This window comes from Trichomycterus rosablanca, chromosome 12 (genome assembly GCF_030014385.1).
Source record: "Trichomycterus rosablanca isolate fTriRos1 chromosome 12, fTriRos1.hap1, whole genome shotgun sequence".
Classification (NCBI taxonomy): Eukaryota; Metazoa; Chordata; class Actinopteri; order Siluriformes; family Trichomycteridae; genus Trichomycterus; species Trichomycterus rosablanca.
The window spans coordinates 6,833,125-6,857,607 of NC_085999.1; the positions used below are offsets into that span (position 1 = coordinate 6,833,125).

The 24,483-nt window shown below is 39.9% G+C and overlaps 1 protein-coding gene across 1 annotated transcript in view; it reads right to left on the reverse strand.

Moving 5' to 3' along the window:
* Positions 1–24,483, reverse strand: part of tanc1b (tetratricopeptide repeat, ankyrin repeat and coiled-coil containing 1b) — a 150,435-nt gene that overhangs the window by 100,416 nt on the left and 25,536 nt on the right. Inside the window, exon 3 of the mRNA XM_063006489.1 lies at positions 5,085–5,285. Within this exon, the coding sequence (XP_062862559.1) occupies positions 5,085–5,285 (201 nt within the window). The remainder of the gene's footprint in view (positions 1–5,084; positions 5,286–24,483) is intronic.

Here is a 24,483-nt window from a genome sequence, read left to right on the forward strand (position 1 = left end):
CTCAGCCAGCTCTGGCGTTTAGCCTGTAATGCATTTCCTCTGGTTCCTGGCCACATGCATGGCAACTAAACGTCAGCAGTCCAGTTATTTGCAGTGGCTGCCATGCAGAATAATCTCAAGCTGATAGCATCAAAGCTAATTATAAGCCAAGTCTACAGCACGGCTGAAGAGGAGGCTGAAACTAAAGTCACACTGAGATCAGGCAAACCACTTGAAAAAAATAAGACTCAAAAGGCTGGGTGGTTTAAGGACTTCAAAGGTGCGGCACATTTGAATTTTTTGTTCAGTGGAGAGAAGGAAGGAGAGAGGTACCAAGTACAAAACAAATTAATCTAAAGCTTTAAAATGTCGAAAAAATAAATAGTTCTGCAGTGATATACAGCTCAGCTCCAGAATGCTTCAGAAATAAATGATTAACAAAAGCTGAAGATCAAAGGTCATTTTAACAAGAGTAAAATACACAAATTAGACAAAGTCTTCATACAAACCCAATTCTAAAATGTTTTAGTGCATATAAGCCTACCCTAAATATGTAAATGTGCAAATAAATTATCTGGGATGCTGTCTACAGAATCAAAGGTCACTGCTTCCAACATTGTTTGTAAGCCCTGAAACTTTACATATATATATATAACCCACGCCGCCCTCCGACACGTGGGCAGCATGCCGTATGCATCTTATCACCTGCACTTTGACGAGTGCAGTGCAGTGCAGCTCAGCACTGTGTACGGAGAGACACACCCTGAGGGAACTCTTTTCACATCTCTGTGCAGGCGCCATTAATCAGCCAGCAGAGGTCGTATCTGCATTAGTTATGAGAGAGAGACCCCATCCGGCTTAATCCCACCCGTAACTGAACAACAGGCCAATCGTCGTTCATGTGGCTGCTCAGCCCAGCCGGCAGGCAGAGCTGAGACTCGGTACGATGTATTCGAGATCCCAGCTCTGGTTCCAGAGTGTGTTTTTACCGATGCACCACCTGAGCGGCCAGGCCTGAAACTTTTAATAAAGTTATGGACAGTATATAGTAAAATACCTGAATTTCTTGCCATCAAGAGTAAAGATTTTTAAATGGTAAATTTCTTTTTTTTCACAAATGGCAGACTTCTGTTTTAATTAGCGTTTTACCCACTGTCCAACTTCTTTGGAATTTGGTTAGTAAATTAGACAACATCTATAAACTACTGATGGAAATTTGGTTAGATTATTTTAACCATTAACCGCCAGTCGACAACCTCATGGTGTCCCATCAGAACATTACAGGCGGCTGACAAACCTGTCAACAAGACTTACTGCTTTACTAAATTTAGAAAAATCTTAATGCAGCAAACATGGCAGTAATGTTTGTTTGTTTATTTACTTGTTTATTTATAAGGATTTTAACATGATGTTTTGCTTAGGTTCCATTCATGACCGGTAGTTCAATTTCAATGTCAAAAACCTTCACAGGCAATTTTGTTCACCCAATTCACCTAAATTATATGTCTTTCAACGGTGAAGGAAAACCGGAGCTCCCGGAGGAAACCCACACAGACACGGGGAGAACATGCAAACTCCACACATAAAGGACCTCTCCACCTATGGAAGGAGCCCAAGACCTTCTCATTGTGAGGCAACAGTGCTACCAAGCCACCGCCTGGCAGTAATATAACACAGTAACGTTAACATAAAAACCATAAGCAGAATTATTCAGTAACAAACTGCTTATTACAAGACAGGATTAACTACAGAGTTTAACAAGCAGCCAGACTCCTTAATAACCCACAATAACATATTGTATCTGTTTATCTGCAAGAAAAGTATTAATATACACATATATTTTTATAACATATCATTTCATAACTTAGCAATTCTCTATTTTCTTATAAAAGTGTTCAATGGAAGGGCAGCATGGTGGCTAAGTGGGTAGCACTGTCGCCTCACAGCAAGAGGGTCCTGGGTTCGATCCCCAGGTGGGGCGGTCCAGGTCCTTTCTGTGTGGAGTTTGCATGTTCTCCCCGTGTCCGCGTGGGTTTCTTCCAGGAGCTCCGGTTTTCTCCCACAGTCCAAAGACATGCAAGTGAGGTGAATTGGAGACACTGAATTGTCAATGACTGTGTTCGATATAATCTTGTGAACTGATGAACCTTGTGTAATGAGTAACTACCGTTCCTGTCATGAATGTAACCAAAGTGTAAAACATGACGTTAAAATCCTAATAAACAAACTAACAATGTAAAATACTTACACACTTAAAAAAAAAAAACTTCAAACACCAATAGCCTAATCCTAGACTAAACAATCCTAATCCTAGACTAAACAATGCTCTCTGTGGTAATGATAAGTAATATTTCAACTGAATTAGAAAATAAATAAATAAATAAATAAATACATTGTGTTTTTTTCGAGCTTGACCACAGGGGGGCATTGTGGGGTTAAACAGAATTTGAGGTCATTGGCGTTGAAAGCCGCCCCTGCCAAACAACTGAGATAGATAACAGTCTGTCCTGTGAAACACATGTGGGTTCACCTGCACTGATCAAAGAACCTAAAAGCATGTGTCACCACCACTGGTAATGTGTTTAATTACACCAGTGACTCCAGATGTTTTGTTTAGGCTTTTGAAATGGTCTATTTCAGCTACACATAAATCATAGAAGGATCCCAGTAAAGGTTTCTTTCATTTAAAGACAAGTCAGCAGTTACTGGATGTTGTGGGGGGGGTCTGTGATGCCTGATCACTCAAGACTAAGAATTTATCACACACACTATGACTGAATACTTCCACTTAGTGCTATGATTTTGATAAACCAGTTTATGTTTCCTGTGTTCACTACAGTTAACGAAAGCATTCAAGTTGAGCTAACCAACCCTAACATGCTTTACTTTTATTTTTTCAAACACCCTGACTAATCAAACAGTACAGATAGAGCGCCGGCTACGGCAGAATATAGACGGCCTAGCTATGACTCACATCTTCCAGCAAAAGTTCTTTAATTACACTGTAAGCACTACAGTTCATGGCTAACATGCACTGATGTTTTAAACCTGCTTAACCTCAACTGACTCCTCTCTCTCATAATCATGGAGAACCAGAGAAAAGTCACTTTAATATCAGCATACAACTGTGTAAATTCCCAATATATGCCTTTGTGTCAATAGTACAATGCACCCCATACCATGATAAACGTTGGCTTTTGCACCTTTTACTGATAACAGTCTGGATGGTCCTTTATGTCTTGGGAAGTGAGACAGAGAAGATGCAGTTTTCAAGCTGAAATGTGACCTGAAATGTGGCCAGTAAGCAGCAGCAGACATTTCCACTGTCATTCAGTACATTTAAGCTCAGGCCTGAGCGGGACGGTGGCTCAGTGGGTAGCCCTGTCACCTCACAGCAGGAAGGTCCCGGGTTTGATTCCCAAGTGGAGCGTTCAGGGTCCTTTCTGTGTGGAGTTTGCATGTTCTCTGGGAGCTCCGGTTTCCTCCCATAGTCCAAAGACATGCAAGTGAGGTGAATTGGAAATACAAAATTGTCCATGACTCTGTTTGACATTAAAGACTGATTACCTGTCCTGTCATGAATGTAACCAAAATGTGTAAAACATGACGTTAAAATCATTAAATAAAAACAATATATATGAGCTTGGGCTCAAAGAACTCAGTGGCTATTTCAGCACAGAATTAATATATGGCTTTTACTTTGGAGCCCATGAGGCTTTATATATGGCTGTAATTACTTAAAGCTGGGATTTTCTAAAACAATTTAACTATTATCATAATCACATAATGATTTTTTGTTTTTGTCTTGACAAGTTTTACAAAACAGCAAATTAAAGTTTCAATCTAAATCTAACCGCAATGTGTGAAGATCATAAGCTAATAGTCTGAGCACATCACACTACACTTGCAGTAAGTTCAAAGGATCTAAACCTTTTTAAGGAGGTGTTGTTTGAAGACACATGAGCTCCAGATGTTTACGAGCATCTGAAGTGACCAAGTAATAAATCTCAGTCCTATTTGTTCACTCTGTTAAACAAAGACTGATGTTTAAACAAGTTTAGTAGGTTACTATTGCCGACAGCTAATGTTTAACATCTGAGGAGACAAAACAAACCAAATTGACCAAAAATACACACACACACACACACACACACACACACACACACACACGCAACATCTTGCTCTCAAGTTTGCGCCAACAAACACCAGCCAAACACCGCCTGCACGGAGATGGGGAAGGATTGCGGTAGAGGGTGTGGCCCTCCGTGCACAGCGCTGTACTGCACTGCACTTGTCAAGTGTAGGTGATAAGATGTTTGATTGCTGTGCACGTGTCGGAGGGGGCGTGGAGCAGCCTTGTCCTCCCCAATCAGGAGCAGGGACCAGCATTAGTGAGAGGATGATTGATGGGTAGAAATTGGATGCGCTAAAGTGGGAGAAAAAGGAGGGGGGGGGGGGTGGATATGCCGGAGGGTGCGGAGAAACGAACAGTTTCTGTGTGGAACAGAGTTATTTTCAAACATAAATAAATTATTGATTTTTAATTTGTATAAACTTGCACACGTGTTTTTATTTGCACTTTTCAGCGAATTTAACTGTTTTCGGTACACGGAGGGAGATGTTAGTTGACATGCTAGCGAGTTGTGCCACCCCATCCCATTGGTTTGAATGGTATGAGGCTAACTATGTTCGCTTAGTTGACGAAAACTGATGGAATTGCTGTCTGAGTAGCGCGTTCGAATAACCTGCCTTATAAGTCAATGACTTATTAGAATCCTCTCTACTTAGGCAGCTGCCTATGAAGGCAGTAAGACAGCAAGGCAGCTCACTAGGATTTCGAACATGCCCTGTATCTCCCACACACACACACACATTCCCCTCCAACTCCCATCACCCATCACTTCTCCTAAACAAAAAGAAAAGGCTACATGTGAGCCTTTCTTCTGAATGATCAATTACGATGTTTTATTCAGAGGCTTGTTAGGCCCAGTTTTGGGTTTTCTTTCATCTGTCCTGTTTTTGACAAGACTTTTCATCATACATGAACAGCACAGCATCATTAATCACTGAGCCACTTCAAAAATCATCTAGGAGAGTGAACAGACCTGGAGATTTCTTGCAGGAATGCGAGGGCAGCATATAGTTCTGTCGAGGTAACAGGGGTGAGGCTGGCAGTGATGTGGAGACGGCTTTCGACAGGGCAAGCCTCGATCTGTCTTCAGGAGGACAAGAAATGGCAGTACCAGGGCCCGGCATCCCACTGCCCAGCCCTCGCCTCGGGCTGCTGAGCATGTGCGGCTCCCCAACTACAAGAAGAACACAAGAGAAAAAGGAAGTCAGTTAATTGTGAGATTAATTTTAGTAATTTGACCAAATAAAAGCACTACCGAGGTAATCAAGTACATACATATCTGCCTTAATGTGCCACATCATATCTTTTAAAAAAAACCACAAGGCTGCTCGGGTGCCACATCGGCCTAATGCACTAGCACACCAACACTGAGATCAGAGTTCAAATCATAGCAGTGCAACCAACCTGACCAGGCATCCACAGTTGCTAGTGTTCGAACGTGTGAAGGTCAGACAGGGTTTCTCCTCTCCTCCCATGCGTTAAGCTATTTCTGCCACTGGCGGAGGCATTAGCTAAGTGATGCAGACATTCACGAGGAGATTAGCTAGACTTGACTAACGATAAAAATTTCTGAGAGGCCGGCGCCCAGCGCAATATTCCACTAGCACACCAGCGCTGGAATTCTGAACTCCCCGAGTTCGAATCTCAGCTCTGCTACTGGTTGGCTGAGCGCCCCTAGCATGCAGAATTGGGTTGGTGCTGGAGCCTATCTCAGCTTTTCAATGGGCGCAAGGCACACAGTAACACCCTGGACGGGACGCCAGTCCATTGCAGGGCAGACACACACACACACACACACACACATGTTCATCTATAGGGCAATTCAGTGTCTCCAACTAACCTGACTGCATGTTTTTGGACTGTTTTTGGAGCTCCTGGAGCAAACCCACGCAGACATGAGGAGAACATGCAAACTCTGCACAAAATGGACCCGGACCGTCCCGCCTGGGGATGGAACCAAGGCCACCCACTTATTGACATTTGACAAATGACATTATATGCCTGAATTGTAACAGACGGCTAGACATCTAATGTGTTGACAGTCATGTAGAACTGAACAGGTAAATGAATGAACTTGTCTGGCTTGTGAAGTAATGGCTGCACGTGTGATTTATGTAACATGTCTGAAACACTCCCAACCACGGCAATAACTGTGCGCATTCCAGCAGTTTTAATGAAAACAAATAAAAGCATGTTTCCCCTGAAAAAAAGCAAGACAAGCATGCACAGGAACCACAAATGAGCAGACTAATAAATTTCTCTGAAACCCTCTGCATCCCTACAGATTTTATCATAGTCAATGTTAACATGGATGTGCTTATATGGTTTGTTTTGAATTGAACTCATAATTGGACACTGGTGCTTTTTCTCTGGACTTTGGGATTTAGATTTTGATCAAACATTGACTAGGAGGTCAGGGGGAAACCAACCGCAATGGGTCATACACAAATAACATCACTTTTCATACAACAATGAAACACTCCCATCCAGAGAAGATACCGAAATGCAACGTTTAGCATCCTACATTATTTAATATACCTGTATACCTGTAATTCTTCTTAGGGACTGAGTTTGAGGTGTTTATTCTACATACACGACCTAAGAAGGATCAAAATTAGAGTATAAGCATCTACATAATCCAAATCCATCTAATTATTTAAAGCTAATATAAACTACATACACTGATGTCTTTACGATCTGTTCGCTCATTAATCATATTTTGGCACACACACACACACACACACACTCTCATTACAACTTTCTCTGTATTTCTACAGCTGTGCATGAGCAGAAAAGTAACACAGAAAGAAAAACCTTGGCTGTAGCCCAAACCACATATTACTGGACTGCTGTACTAAATAATTAGTGATTGATTTTTCCTGTTATACACTATAACTATAAGAGGAAAAAACGTTCACTGTGAACATTGCGGATTGTGTCAATTGTGCTTTCAGGTAACTGACAGGAAATATATGACATGACTGACCACCTGATTGATGTCTATATGATGTCTGACAAGTTTATGAAATTATGTAGAATTTCCAGTAGCACCACACTGTTCATTCTTCAAAGAGACAAACTAATAATAAATGTTTTCCCCTAATCTACTCGTATTTAATTACCATGATTGTGTTATGCTTCACCTCTACCGATACAACCCTCCACTGCTGACTGATCTTCACAACTGACAAATGCCCCCTCCGACACGTGTGCAGTACCGACTGCCTCTTTTCACCTGCACGAGGCGAGTTCATATGCGGATCAGCCTTGTGCACAGAGAGCCACACCCTGATCAGCATTATTCCCTTTATTATAGGTCGTAATTGCACCAGTTATGAGGAACCCTGGTCCGGCTCATCCCACCCTGAACAACAGCCAATCGTTGTTTATGTGGCTGCCCAGCCCAGCTGGATGGCAGAGCTGAGATTTGATACGATGCATTCGAAACCCAGCTCTGGTGTGCTAGCGTGTTTTACCGCTGTGCCACCTGAGCGGCCTTTTTGTATCTCCTGAGTAAACAAGTACAGTGGGGTGCAACCCCAGCATTGCCAAGAAATCAAAAATCCATCTCTTCCACACACACACACACACACACACACACATTCTACTGGAATATTTAAGAAACAACAAAACAACTAATTGCATTACATATAATAAGGATACAATAGAAGAGTCGGGATTAGTAGGGAGAAGTAATCTACTGGATAGAGAAGTAATCTATCTAGTAGAGAGAAGTTATCCACTGGTGCTTCTAAACATACCATGCTGATGTCCACAACTGCACATGGCACGACTGCCAACAAATCTAATGCTAAATCCATCCTCACAGTATCTACTGGCTTATTCATCAAAACTTCAGCATATCATACCACGAGGACTAATTATCTAGAGCCTTCGACTCTTTGGGAGCTACAGTAAGCCTTTGCTTACTAAATGACTTTACCACACTCTCTGTCTCCTCTCTGGCTGAGGAGAAGTGATGAGAAGTACAGACTCTCGTTTCCAACAAGCATCAGCTCCAACCTCTGACCCAGTTCCTAATTTCACTGTGTGAACGATCCACTTTTAACGTGTGTAGTTACATTATGTTTTGTAGAGAACGATCAGGTCAGAAATACTGTAAAACGTGTGTGTGTGCCGGTGTATTCTGATATAAACTATATTATCCCCCTGCCCCACCTGTTTACACTCCTCTCCTGCGTTTCTCCTCACACCGTATCATGCGTTCTCATTGGCTGTTCGACATGTCACTCATTCCCAGTCGCACATCTGAGATCAGATATCTGACGTGCTAGAAAACTCGAGCGCTCGGCGAGCCGGTCGGATCGAGTTGTTGGATAGTTCACACTTAGCGATCGAGAGCCGAGTTTTGATCGCTGAGCGAACGCCGAGTTGCTCCCGAGCCGGCAAATCTAGCGCCGACCAGTCGCCGAGCGAAAATCTGGGCAAAAATCGTGTAGTGTGAACCAGGCATAACGCAGCAATGTGCACTAGGCACACGGTATCGGATGTTTAGTATCGGAGCCTCGTTTGCGAGTACGAGTACGAGTACAAGTTAATGAGTGCGGTATCGGGCAAATACCCGATACCAGTATCGGTACTCATGCATCTCTATTTTAAACACAAGTGAAAAGTAAATTTAAACCTTGATTTTGCATACGAAAAGAAATAGTGAGGATCACTGGTACCTTTCTCTTCCATTAATATTAACAAACAAAGATGCCATTTAATTCCAGCCATTAAACTGAGCTCAACTACAGTCATAAACACCACTCCTTGACTGTATTTGAACAGGACTTTTATTTTTCTACCCACCGAGCCACCATGCCACCCCCTTAATCATTTATTATTACATTTTCAATAACCTAGTCACATGTGCCCAAGCAAACCTGAATCCAGTTTAGCCAAAAATGTGAAGCTAAAAATGATTCAACAAACAGTATCAGTATCAGAGTCGAGTTACACGAGGGAGAGAAGCAGACCAATCTATCATTTCCAACTGATCTGGAGGGCAGGAAATGCCACAAATGCCCCTTTTCCATTGCATGGTACCCTACAGTACAACATGGTACATCAAAATCCAGAACTATCCATGCTGTGCCTAATGTGCTACTGTCTGTTGTCAATTGCGCAAGGGACACACAGAGAGAGCGAGAGAGAGAGAGAGAGAGAGAGAGAGAGTAAGAATATAAAAATAGAGCGAGAATGTGAAAATAGAGCACAGTACATGAGAAAAAAAACCTAAATGAACATAAATGGGCATAAGCGTACCTAAAAGGCAGCTTACCAATTCTATTCTTGCTCTGTGGTTCTGAACCGGCCCTGCCCGTCCCAGCCCAGCGCTGGACTGCAATTTTAGGGCTGCTGAGACAGTGGAAACCAGTGGCTACTAATTACACACTTCAGCCTGAGGATATGACAATGATTACAGACTCATATCATCCATTTCCATTTCTAGAGAGCATAAACTGCAAAAAAAAAGCCAGTTTCTCCCAAACTAAGAGCTGATCTAGTGGTAGAAAGATTATAAGACCAAAGCTAATCATAACTTACAATAGTGTGCATATGTTAACGTTTATTCCTTTCTAAATCTTTATGATTTCTTATTTGATTAATAAGGATCCGGTTAGGATATCTGAGCCTATAATTACCGATATGCATGTATGCACTATTTTTACAGGCAAACAGATCAGATGAGTGCAAAAGGAGCTTCATTTTAAATGTGAGCAAAGCAAATCTAGAAAACAAACAAGAAAGAAATCAAGAACATGTTTACCAATAAAAAAAATCTAATAAAATTATGATAGAATTATTAAATCTAAATTATTTTAGAAAGCCAGCCGATGCCTACATAGAGTTGTTAACAGCTACCCATCTTTCAGCCAGTTATTTAAAATGACTGTTCTGTTCACATTATCGGGCAAAAGTGAGGATCTTTTCCTGTTCGTAACCCTGCCACTGGAAACCGGCGCTCAGGGTACTACAATGAACCATTTCTACATGCAACACGTATAACGTCATGTCGACCCACATCGTTAACTATGTTAAAGTGTCTACAGTCCATTGCGATCCATTTAACAGCAGTGTTTGTAATGTTCCCACGACGTGTTCAGTTCATGGGCTTTCCATCCAAATTCCTCTGAAATAAAGTTAGACCGAGTCTAAGCTCATTTTACCTGTAATGCGAATCCGTGTGCGCAGATGCCCGACAAGACAAATGCGGCTTTGACCAAAGATGATATTAAAGCGTCAATTAATAACTGTAATTTTGTCTAGTGATGATTTCTCTTGCTTTATTTAAAACAAAAATTATTATTCGAAACACATTTTGCAATATGTAGCAGCAGCAGCTCGAGTAATTTGTAACTCACGACATAAAATGGAAAAGAGCCGTGTTACTGCTATACAGTATAAACACAATGTTGCTGTGTTAAAGCAGCGCGAATTACCACAGTGATGTATGTTTAAAGTGGCACAAACACAGCCCAAAAAATTGTCGATAAAAAATTTTTAATCGTGATTACAATTTTAACGCATTAATCGCGTTGCGTAAAGCAATTAATGACAGCCCTACTATAAAGGTTTTAGTGTATTAAAGGAATGTAGAAAAAACATGAACATAATCAGAGCTAGTTCAACATTGTTTTCAATCAAAGAATGTCAGTAGTAAACAGTACATAAAAGTAAATAGTATTTATGGAGAAATAATGTTACACAAATGTACATCACTGTGCAAGAACCCTGGTTAGCAAGGGGTCCGTAGCATCAGAGGGCACATGAGCAGAAATATACCCTCCTTGAATGCAATCAGGGATCCACAGCAGCGGATGACAAATTGACTACGCAAAATTGGGAGAAAAAGGGAGAAAATGCTGAAATAAATAGAAAAAAATGCATCATGTAAAAGATTTAAGTGCATAATAACAGCCCTGTTTGTTTTTGAATCTCATTCACATTAAAGGTGAATCCAAAGTGACTGAACAATTGGGTATTGCCGAGCAATTGAGTGTGACGAACCTCCAGTTACCTTAACCACTAGTCTACCACTGCCAGAAGGTATGGTGGATTCAATTCAAATATCTGAATATTTTACAGGTACAAAAGAACAACAGTATATAAAAGTACAGATTAAATTCATTCCAATCTGACTGACCACTAATAAATTATGCAACAATATTTAAGAATACTATCAACATTACTCCAGATCCCAAATATGACTGTTAGATTGATGTTTAAAGCATCATAAAATAGAAAATACAAAACGTGAAAGATTTGGGTTGAACCAAGATGATAACAGCCGAATAAAGAATAAGAAACCTTGTATTTGTGGGTATTTTGTGTTAAAAGGGATTAGTGTGTATTGTTATAGTGTGTAGATGAAGTTGAGCTTGTGTTCTAACTTCTATTAGCTTCCCGAGTCGATTTGACAGACGTCTATAGGCGAGAAGAATAATGAATGCAGTTCCTCTTTGTCAGAAGCACAATGCAGACTGGGTACAGGACGGTACGGCAGTGGGAAACTCTGCTGCTAGACTGCACCCCAATGAGCTGCTCATATCAACTACAGAGAGTCATGAGACACATGGACAAAAGATCCCACAGTCGTCGTGCGGAGTGAAAAGACAGATCGAGTCATCAAAGCTGGGAGAGTTTAGGATTTACATGTGCTGGGATTACACAGCGTGAAACTGTCACATTGACCTCGGTTACAATGACACCCCACTGGTCTGCATGTCTTCCTCCTAAACACAATTATGTACATACTGTAAGGAAATAGTCATCTATCCGGACTCTGATTTCAAGCCTGTCGCCAAATAGTGTTGAACAATTGAAAGTATTGTTCCTTATTTAACCAAGAAATCATCCAGAGACTGATTTAGGAAAAACAAGCTTAAACAGTTAAGTTATTTATTATTTATTTATTAGGATTTTAACATCCTGTTTTACACACTTTGGTTACATTCATGACAGAACAAGTAGTTACTGGTTACACAAGATTCATCAGTTTAAGTTTTTTTTTGTCAAACACGGTCACAGTCATTGGATTTTGTATCTCCAATTCACCTCACTTGCACGTCTTCGGACTGTGAGAGGAAACCAGAGCTTCTGGAGGAAACCCACACAGACACGGTGAGAACATGCAAACTCCACACAGAAAGAACCCAGACCGCCCCACCTAGGAATCGAACCCAAGATGTTCTTGATGAGAGGCGTCAGTGCTACCCACTGAGCCACCGTGCCGCCCAGGAAGAACAGCATAATCCTCTGTATGAGTAAAAGCTCTCCGCATGAATCCACCGCGTCCAGTAAAAAGAAGTGTCCAGCAGCTTCACGTGTTGCATGGAGAAGGCGTGTGCTAGACTTCGATCCTCCCTGACCAGTGTGTCATGGGGGCCTGTGGTAGCCTAGTGGGTAGGGCTTTGGGCTATCAACTGGAAGATTGGCGGTTCAAATCCTGGCTCTGCTATGTAGCCACTGTTGGGTCCTTGAGCAAGGCCCTTAACCCTGTCTGCTCCAGGGGCGCCGTAAGTTGGCTGACCCTGCGCTCTGACCCCAGCTTCCAACACAAGCTGGGATATGCGAAGAAAGAATTTCATTGTACTGTACATCTGTATATGTATATATGACAAATAAAGGATATCTTTCTTTCTTTTCTTTCTTTATATAGGGCAGTGGTCAGCGGTTAATGTACTGGACTAGTAACCAGGAAGTTCAAGCCCCACCATTGTCAGATTGCCACTGCTGGGCCCCTGAGAAAGGCCCCAGATCTGCAAGTGCTCGAGTCGTATTCAGTTATAATTAGCTTTGGATAAAAGTGTTTGCTAAATGTTGTGAAAGTGCATGCGGAGGAGGTGGCTAGTATGGATTTAATTACATTTAAACTCAAGATTAAAATTTTCACCCATTTATTTATTGATTGCAGGTTTGTAGCATAAATATTTTATAAATAACTAAAGTTCAGCAGACTTAGCAGTGAGTAAAAGATACAAAACAATACACAATAATTTATTACCGACTGCTTTGCCAAGCCATTAAGGTAATACTGGGCTTTTTCTAAACTGTCTCTCCATTACACCAGTTTACAACAGTTATCAAGTCAGGGTTAAAGCCTTGAGGCCTTTAGCTGAACATCTACGATGGGAACTAATGAGAAGACCCACCAATAGTTTTTAGTGCAGAGCAGACAGCAATGTCTCCCTCAGTGACCCTAAGGGAACAAAGAAAGCCATGAGCCCAGAGATGTTCCATTTCTCATAGTAAATGCTTCATTTCTTCTGGCCTGGGAAAAGTAAAACTGGACCACAGTGATGTCTTAGCTACATGTGAAGTGTGAAGTGCTCGTAATATGCCACTAGATACACAGGGTGAACATGTAAAATTGAAGTGTAGATTAAAACCCACATGGTTTCTGGTATTCACATGTTCACAACACATTTTCTTAGTGTCCAATATTAAAACATAATATATTTATGTACTCCTGCTAGGTTTCTTAGCAATTTTAGTTTTTAGTTTATTTAAATCACAGTCCAAAAATATTCTCGGTCAGAAACTAAAGGCAGGCAGACATTGTGCCATTCTGAACATCGGTCCACTTGTGTGAACTCAGCAGTTTTTATGTGGCTGAATGCTGTAATTACCATGCTTACACTGTGCGGTCTGACTGACACGCCACGACTCGGATGCTTACACTGAAGGTGAAACAGGAGCCATCCAGATAGCTTAGTCTATTGAAAAGTTTTAATACATCCGTTCAAAAGAAAAAAAGCCACACCCTGAGTGCATAGGAAAGTGTTTGGAAAGAAATCTGCAGCCTGGGTAAGTGAGGACAGACTGAAATAAGTGAGGACAGAATAAAAAGGAAGGAAGGAAAACATGCTGCTGCTGTTTATTAAGTGATATGGATTATCTGAGATTTGATTATTCTGTGTGTGTGTGTGTGTGTGTGTGTGTGTGTGTGTGTGTGTGTGTGTGTGTGTGTGTGTGTGTGTGTGTGTGTGGAAGAGGGGTTTATTTAAGAGTTCACCAGATTGAGACCGATTGCACTGCAGGACACCTGAATAAATCAGACACATCAGAAATCAATCTGATTTAGTGGTAGTTTAATCAGAGATTGTTGGGGGAATAAATCAGGCTTTGCTAATTCCTCACACTGCAGGTCTAACGTCCCATAACAGCTGATTTTCAGACAGACAGTGAAGACGTTAAAAAGTTATTGACTCATCACTTTAAACTAGATAGATAGATAGATAGATAGATAGATAAATAGATAGATAGATAGATAGATAGATAGATAGATAGATAGATAGATAGATAGATAGATAGATAGATAGATAGATAGATAGATAGATAGATGGATAGATGGATGGATGGATGGATGGATGGATGGATGGATGGATGGGCAGGCGGGCGGGCGGACGGACGGACAGACAGACAGATGGATAGCTAGACAGACAGATAGATAGATGGATAGACAGAGATAGACAGACGAATAGATAGACAGATAGACAGACAGACAGACAGATACAGACAGATAGATCAATAGATAGATCGATAGATCAATAGATAGATAGATAGATAGACGGATGGATGATGGACGGACAGACAGACGGACGGACAGACAGATTTCTCAAAGGAAATTAAGGCCTCAGTAGCAAGTTACATAGATCAAAAGTAATAAGACACACTATAAAGATTCACATTATACAAACAAGTACCTGCATAATCACATCAACACACTACAACAACAGGGCCTGTGGGTACATATGGAGGTGTTATTTTGGTTTACAAGGCTGGTATAGATTGTATCAACTGTAAAGTATAAATTATAAAGTGTACAGTGCAAAGATAAAAAATGTGTAAATGGATGCACAAAGAGGTCCATGTGTCTGTCTGCATGTTTTGGACATTTTGAATCATATTAATCCTGTATTAAACCTGTATCAAGCCATAGTAGATATTAAATTTAAAAGGCAGTGATAGCTCAGTGGTTAAGATACTGGACTAGTAAACAGAAGGTTGCCGGTTCAAGCCCTGCCACCACAAAGTTGTCATTGTTGGGTCCCTGAGCAAGGTCCTTAACCCCTTAATTGCTCATCGTGTAAGTCGCTTTGCATAAAAACATCTGCTAAATGCTGAAAATGTAAATGTAAATTTATTTTAATTGATAACTGATCCTCATTAGTTGATGATTAACCAACATCTGACAAGCTTATAAAGTCAATAAAATATAACACACACCACTGTGTTTTGTATCAGGAAGTCATACGTGCTTTAATGATTAACAAACAGCATAACAGCAAACGTAGCATTAATGTAGAACAAACAGTAAGACGGACATAAACACCATAAGTAAAGCTGGTTCAACGTCATTCATTTGGAGATGATCTAGATTGCAAGTTCTTGCAGCAGAAAATCATGTGACTGGCATCATGAATTAACATAAATACTGAGATGTTTTAAGGAGGAATGTTATGCCTTATGAAGTGAAATTAAACCTTTGTGATAACTGGATAACAGGAATTGGTACTGCAATATCCTGGAGTGGCCTTATCACATTTAAATCCCATAGAAAATCTTTGGTGGGGTTTAAAGAAAACACTCAATGAGCTGGAAACGTATGCACTAGATGAATGGTTAAAAAATACACATGCAAGGAGTTAGAAGCTTGTTAGGTTATCAAGGAAAAATAATAATCCAACATTTACTGAGGTTGAATAATAGTGAACATGGACATTTGTCAGTTTCTGATTGTAACTGTATAGGAACGTTTCCTGGTAACACACTGACAGCAACTTTTAGATTTTAACGCTCTCCTGACAATGAACCAGGATGTTTGGAAGAAAGAAATGCATAAAACAACACATTCAATCTAAAAGTACCAAAGGAAACCAAACGTCCTAACGTTCTGTTTTCCACATTAACCTGTGACTGCAAAAAAGTTTAAGAGGCAACTTCCTGTTTCCTGTAGGGGCACCAGTTTGTGATACATTTCCTTGTGAAACTGGCTATTCAGAGTGACTGTGAAGAGGTCAGGGATTAACTACTCGTTTTGATTGGTATTAGCACAGGCCATTAAGCAAAAGTTCTACACCCAGGCCAGGAGGGGTCATGAGAACAACGGTTCTGAGTGGACAATAGGACGTTTCGGCTAAGGCCCACTGAGTGTGTTAATAGATGTTTCTATGACAGAGAGGAACCTCTTTTCCAAAGCGCAATCAGTTTTCATTGAAGTCAATAGTAAACTGCTTTTAAATGCTGACAATTTTTATTAACCCCCAACACTTACAAGTTACAAACGTTAATATTTGTTGAAACTGTGAACTATTTCAAATTATTTTAAATTCTGCTCAATCCGAGCTGTTAAGTATGAAGAATCTTTTTGCCATTTTCTTACCTGTATTTAAACTTAAGATCATCAGCCACTGTTGGGTCACTGAGTAAGACCCCTATCCCTCCTATCTACCGGTTTAATACTGGCTGACCCTGTGCTCTGACCTTTGCTTCCTAACAAACTGGGGTATGCTTTATATATGAAATCATTCTTCATCCTTCCTCTGCATGTCACATTCCAGCATAGAGTCATTAATAACATCTTCATATTGAAATGTATCTGCTTGCACCCTTTTGCACTTGCTCTGACTGTCCCATCATACATAATAAATAAACAACCGTAACTGGGGTGGCCAAGCTGGACAGACATAAGATAAGAAATATTACATCAACATCATCAAATCAGTTATATATAGATAAGACAAAGAAAAAGGAGAAGCAGTATCTGAAGCAGTAACATTAGCAGTGAATCTGAAGAGTAACTTAAAGTAACATTACAGTAACATTACAGTAACAGGCATCAGTAAGTGGATAAGCAAATAACCCACAAGCCAGATCAGTGTGGTGCTTCATCCACACTAAAGAAAAGAAAAAAGAAAAATCCCACATGCACTGGATTTGATTCATCTTGAATGTGTCTTGAATTCATTCACAGATGATCAGTTTATAATGACGACATCACATGATGAGGGTTGTTAGCCTCACTCCAAATTGCTGCCTCTGAACGATTCATGCTAATGTTGAGTCACCAGGTGACGTTATGTCTGTTCAGCTAATGTATCTGCATTTGTTTACACATGTGCCTTCAAGCTAGTTTTCTTAACTTTACACCAGGTTTTATCCCTGTGAACCACCACACGATTCAATATCTGGGGTTCACACTTAACAAGAAATGCTTGAGGGAAGTACTGGGTAAAATACAAAGCAAAGAAAATTAATTAAACACAGATTATAAATGTTATAAATTAGGGATGCATCGATACCATTTTTTCCCAACCGAGTACGAGTACAAGTACATGTATTTTAGTACTCGCCGATACCGATACCTATTTAGAATGATGCAATCTGGAGCATTATGGAATAGTGTAGTTTTTAGTGTAAAATAGTGCAGTGGAACAGTTGCTTGGGTTGCCGTCACTAATTGTAAAAAAAATAAAAAAAAAAATAAAAATAAAAATAAAAATAAACACAGCAGACATCATTGAGAAAGCTTCTGACAAGCTAACGTTAACGTTCATAAATAAACGCACGTAATTAACGTTGTGCACATCATACATGCGATGCGATTCTGCTGATTGAAATATTTACTTTAAAAAGATAATACAGTCCGATCCCATCTGAGCCGATTCTATCAGCACATACATTCGTGGTTCACCTCGGTAAATCGTAAACGACTCTGAGTCGGCTCCCGCTCTGTGGTAATAACCAGTATAATTAAGCCTGAGCTTTATAATGTAAGCGAGTCACACAAAATGTTCTGTAGTAGTTGGTGTTTATTTACAACCGCATCATTTATTATAACAGTAAACACGGAGAGATGACTGAGAAAAGAAACTTAAAATGAGTCGACTGCTGAATCACTTGTATCGACACTGAACAGAGTATTGAACACAAACACGTCCTATAACAGCGGTCGCTGCTTTTGTAACCGGTTATCTTCGCTGTTAGCTCTATTTTGAAGGTTTGTTTTTTTTCAAACTGAACTAAATAACATTAAATGTGCGTGTGAGCGTGGTCAGTGAGAATAATTCAATCTGTCTCCCGTGGGTGAAAAATGAATTGCTTTAGTTTTAGAAGTAAAAAAATCTCGTAATGTCGCGCCCCCCGGTCAGGCACTCGCGCCCCACAGGTTGAAAGTCCCTGCGTTAACGCAGCAACGTGCACTAGGCACAAGGTATCGGATGTTTAGTATCGGAGCCTCGTTTGCGAGTACGAGTACGAGTTAATGAGCGCGGTATCGGGCTAATACCCGATACTAGTATCGGTACTCATGCATCTCTATTATAAATCATATTTGTCTGTATTACACTGTATACCCTGGGCTATATGGAGGTAAAGAAAATGAAAATGATGGCAGTTAAAGGGAAAATTATTAAGAAGAATAATTACATTTTGGTAATAAGTTTAATCTTATTTAATCTGAATTAAATCATTATTTTGCACCAAAACCAGCTACATAATTCAACACGATAAGTTACCACAGTGTAAAGCATCACAAGGCAAATGCTGTGACCCAAGCCAATGAGTCTTCTACACATGACAAAGCAATTTCTAAAAGAAAACCAAAACTAAAACCACTAGTGCAGGGGTCAGCAACCTATGGCACTTGTGCCAAAGCTGGCACGTGAAGGATGTTTGCCTGGCACGCTGATTGGTAAGGGTAAAAAAAAAATTATTTAATGGTCAGGGCTGCACCTCATTAGTTGGATCCGTCTTAACACCATATTAACCATGAATTACTCCACCTTAACTGCCTCCACCACCTCCACCTATGGCCAGTTAAGGTTGAATAATTTATGCTAGTTAAGGTTAATCAAGGTGTCGGGCTGTGGTAATTAACTGATTAATTGATTGGTGTCACATACATAGCTACAGTTTGTGTTATATGACTGATGTATACCATGGCACACTTAGTACTTAGTGTGAAATAAAATCTACTCTTATCTCTCTTTGGCTTCGCCGTACATTTCTGTCCTAAGGTGCTAGCTAATGATTGCATAAAACCAGCTATCTTTTAGCAACTATATCACGTTAATTATACGAGGGTTCTTCAAAAGGTTTCCGCACTTTTTTTTAAACTCTATTTATTAAAAATTTTCTTTTTTTTTTTACACATCTTCTGATTTAATTGAGCGTGTAGCCACTGATACACCACTTCTCTGAGCGTCCAAAAAGGTGGAAATCAGATGGTGCTAAATCCGGACTATAAGCTCTTTGTCAGTCTCTCAGACACGACCAATTACTACTCCTCCCACCCTCACCACTTCCAACCAAAATATAAAAGTATGGAAACTTTTTGAAGATCCCTCGTATATAAACTTATCTTGCTAACTTTTTAAGCCATTCATGGTCTTGCCCCTATAAACCTTAGTAAGCTTTTAACCTCAATGTTCATTTTGTATTATCAGATCTTCTGGCATTGGACTTCTGTTAATCCCATGTACAAGAACAGCATGTGGCAGGTCTTTCAGTTCTACTGCTCCCAAACTGTGGAAGTCTTTCCCACAATCTCTCGCTGACTGCTTTACCATCTCGTCCTTATAAGCTCAGTTAAAAACTTCTCTCTGTACTGCTCACTTTTCTTCTTCCTCCATGTCTTAGTTTATGTGAAAGGCCCTATATTAACTGAACTTGCAAGACTAAAAGTATTAGAGTGTTGTGACTACATATCTAAAACATTGCTGATCAACCCTGTCAGTCCCTCTTAAGAACAGAGATGAACTGAACGCTTTGATTCATGTGAATCACCTTCCTAGAAAAAACAATGATGTTCACATCACTAAATCTATACCAGCAAGTACTAACAGACTGGCAGCTTGTTCTAACTTGGTCCTACAGTGCCCAGTTCACTTTCCCATGGGACCACTGACCTAAGATAACGCTACTATTCTGGAGGACTTTGACTAGTGGAATGACATCACTCGGTTCCCACCAGCCAACACTGACGTAGCCTTTATTTGTCTTTTTTTCCTTTCACCACATGAACATTTCCAAGGTCGTGGACACCAGGCTGCCTACAGGCCGTGTCAGGACTAGAGAATCAGTTAACAACTAGTGGTCTTCAAAATATTTAGAACAGAAATAATAATACAAGAAAAAGTTATTTTAAAGTTACTGAAAGCTGGAACAGGGATGAACAGATTCTTATTGCAAGAGGGTGAACATTTTTAAAGAGTAGTGTTGTAGGTCTGTCAAAATAAGTTTAAATTAAATTCACAATCAACTTCCAAGTTCCAACTTCTAAATATTTGTGCCAGGGAGAGGAGAAGTAATACATGAAATGACGGGGGGTGTATGTACTGGTAGTGTGTGTGTGCACAACAAACAACAAACTGCTACAGCCCGCACATTCATCACATTCCACAATTGTGCAGGACACTTGGTAAGGGTCCTCCCTGGTTCTCCTATCCATATATAGGGATTGTGTGAGGCTGTTGTTTATACAATACTTTTATCTAAGCTAAAATCTAGTGGGTAATATCTATAGCCAAATCTCAATATTTTTGTAATATTGGTATTAATTAACATCATGATTATAACAACGTGATCCTATATTGTCTGTGGTCCTAATATTGGTCAAAAGCCTTAAAATACTAAAAGAAAGCACAAATAAAAAAGACCCTTCATGAAGCATCAATAATAATAAAAATACTGCAGTCTTTTCCATTTGAAAAAGCAGTGTATTATGAAATAAGGATATTAGTCACTGTGATCCTTATTCAAGTCTTTACATTTCAGCATCTGTTTACTGAACAATCAACCACAATGAAAGGCAGCTATAGAATTTTGTGGTCTAGGCTATCTATGACCACAGCGTCACCCAATTTACATTAATTTAAAGCTGTGCCTATGTCATTGCTATGACTATGTCATTGCTATGACTGTGTTTGATATTATTCCCTGTGTCATTGCTGTGACTTTGATTTTATTCCCTGTATCATTGTTGTGACTGTATTTGATACTACTCCTCAGTCCTTAATAAAAAAAATTATAAAAAAAAACAGACACAGAGTGTTAGCATTGTGGTTAATCAATCAATCAATCAGTCTTAGGTCTGAACAGTATCCAAAAGTTTAAAATGATTATAATGATTATACGGACATAGGGACATAGGGACATAGGGATTATTCTGGGACAATATATAGGGACAATAGGACCTTATTCTGTCCTATTCATTTTGAATCATTAAAAGACAAGAACCTGCATTGGATAATATGCTGCACATGATAAACCAAAACAAACAACCCAAAACAGCATAGTTTGCCATGTTAAACCCAGGGTCCTCCAGCAATATACATTTTTCATAAGCCATGACAGTAACTATCATGTTAATGCCGCAGTTACTGTATGCCATGTGCTCAAATGTCCTGAAAAGTTTGCACCAAAACAGCAACAATAACCTAAAAACTGATAACATGTAACTCTAAAGAAAACCTTCAAAAACTAGGTGATGGATTTTCACAGTAATCTTGAGTTCTGGTGCTCAAGTGAAGCAGTGGTTCATTATGCTAGCCCACCACCACTGAGATCTGGGTTCGAATCTTAGCAGTGTTGCCGGCCAGCTGGGCATCTACAAAAACATGACTGGCTGTGTCTGGTGTGATGTGGTGGAGGACCAAAGTCCTGCAATGGATTTCCAGTGGAACCAGACCTGCTGCGACCCTGACAAGGATTAATCAGCTAAAATAAATGAAAAAAAAAAATAGAAAATAGAGTCCTCTCTAAAGCAAAACCAAACTCTGCTATTAAACAGGGTTCAAGCACAGAGCTTCTGATTCCTGTTTTTTAGATGGCATTTGAATGGAAGGGAGGAGACCGGACCGTGGTGGGAATGGAAAGAGCTGTCGGGGAGAAAGTGAACCAGAACAGGTCTCCTGGAAGGCTTGTTTAATATTTTACTAAATGATCTGTGCTATCACAAAGCCCCCTGCACAGAGTACAGCAAAGCTCATCTTACAAAGGAAAAACACGACCGTCTTCTTTGTGTATGTTACTGTAAAATCTCTATATGATTTAAATACTGACCTATAATCTAAAATACACAGATATTTTTACAGTCAATCGCAAATTAATTAACAAGAAAAACACAAGGCTTTCAAAATCACCAAAAAAAAAGTGAGTTTTAAACCTAATGACGTGTTTTAACTGGCAGATCACTACTGATCACTTATCTACAGGAAGCAACAAAGAACATTTGGTTAAAAGGAAGATCCATGCTGGGGTTTGAGGAAGGGCAGGACCCCACAAAGATGGTGCTGGTTCTAAAAAACACTTTGACACCTGTTTAGTGAGGGTTTGCATCTACATACTAGAACATTATGACATTATCATGATGTTACTGTACATTAGTGCAGCAAAAAAGCTTAAATTAAACATCTTGGTTATTAACCATAAACGTCTTGCTGGCATTAGAATAGAGGTTATTGATTTACTTAACAAAGACTAGCACATTAGGTACAGTATTAAATTAAATATTTGTTTATTAATTTATTTATAAGGATTTTAACGTCATGTTTTACATGCTTCGTAAATTCACCTTCAATTCACCTCACTTGCACGTCTTTGGACTATGGGAGGAAACCAGAGCTCCTGGTGGAAACCCTTGCAGACAAGGGGAGAACATGCAAACTCCACACAGAAAGGATCTGGACTGCTCCACCTGGGAATCAAACCCAGGACCTCCTTGCCACTGTGCCACCCGTATTAAATGAATTATTTTACATACAGTAATAGCAGGTTTACTGTCTTTCTTTTCTGAGTTCATTGATAGGTGTTGAACCAATTTCTCCACTTTCCATGCCCTAGACAGCAAGAACACCTTGGGCAGGATGCCAATCCATTGCAGAGTCTCAGACATCCCCCTCAGACATGGCCAATCATGTCTGTGAAGAACCCAGATCTCAGCAGCGGTGGGTTATCGTAATAGACCACTGCGCCACACAAATTCCTCATGTGATATTAACTACATGAACAAAAGCACTGAGACATACCTCTTAATAGCTTAACCTATAAAACACAGTGTTGCTCATACAAACTCATACTTTCAACCCATATCAATTAAATCACTATTAGTATGTCTTGTTTTCAAGGTAAAAAAATCCGACACTACTTGCCTGAAGTAGAACTGTCATCCTTCCACCCATCAAGTTCTTTAATTAGCATCATATCATTCTCCACCATCAGTATTAAAAGCATGTAAGAATGTCTAACACTCTGTGGGAAGACAACAGAGAGAGGAATTCCAACATCTCAGTTGTCTGGCCACAAATCATGCAACAAGATAATCGCACCATGTTGCATGGAGATACCGCTGGGGAAGATTGCAGCCGCCAAACACATGCACAGCTGAATCAACAGCGAGTCCGTTTCTCAGTGCTCATTCTGTAGGTTTGGCACCATTCAGCACACAGTGCTTATACATATTGTACAAAAAGATATGAATGAGGGAGGAACGATAGAAATTCAATAATACACATAGAAGCACTACTTTAAGTAAGTCCGTACTGTGCCGAATACAGTTATGGTGTACGTTAAAAACAAGAAGAGATGAAAAAACTTGAGTATGAAGCTGATAGGGAGAACAAGTTAACGAGTACGTCCGCTAGCCCATGGAACTCCTACGTACCACAGTAATGAAGAGTGGGAGGCTGACAGGAAACTCCCTAAAGATTACAGCACAGCAAACTACACAACATTCATCCAAAACTCACCTCAAAAACATCAGCCAGGACCTCAGACCCCAAAACAAAACCTTTAGATCTCTGCCCATAAAAATCTTCTACTGACAGACTCAGATGTTTCATCTTACAGCATACAGCAGCACAGAGTAAACGGAAAGCACATAAATGACTTCAAAATGTAACAGTTTGTACAACTGTTTAAAACTTTTGTATGGCTGTATCTGATCTGAGGTTACTACAGTCATCACATTTAGCATTTCTTCATTTAGAACTGGACTTGTTGAGTACTTTCAACAAAAATCTTTCGAATGGAGGATGTCCTAAACCATCTAGGCTTATTTAATAAACGTCCAAAAACGTCTTTAAAGTCCAGTTTAAAAGCTAAATGATCTGCTGCTCTGTCAAGCTAAAATACATTGACGTAATTAGGCTATAAAAGGGTGCTGATCGAATACTTCAGTGTCCAATTCAGTGTTTCTAATGCACTTAAAGTCCTTAAACAGTGTTAGCAGACAGAAGCCACACATACAAAGCCATACTAAAGAAAGACCAAATACAAACCGTAAACCCATACGGAAACATAAAATGTGTGTTGTGGCCCTGTTCACAATCCCATATAGTACGGCCTGCATAAAATAAACA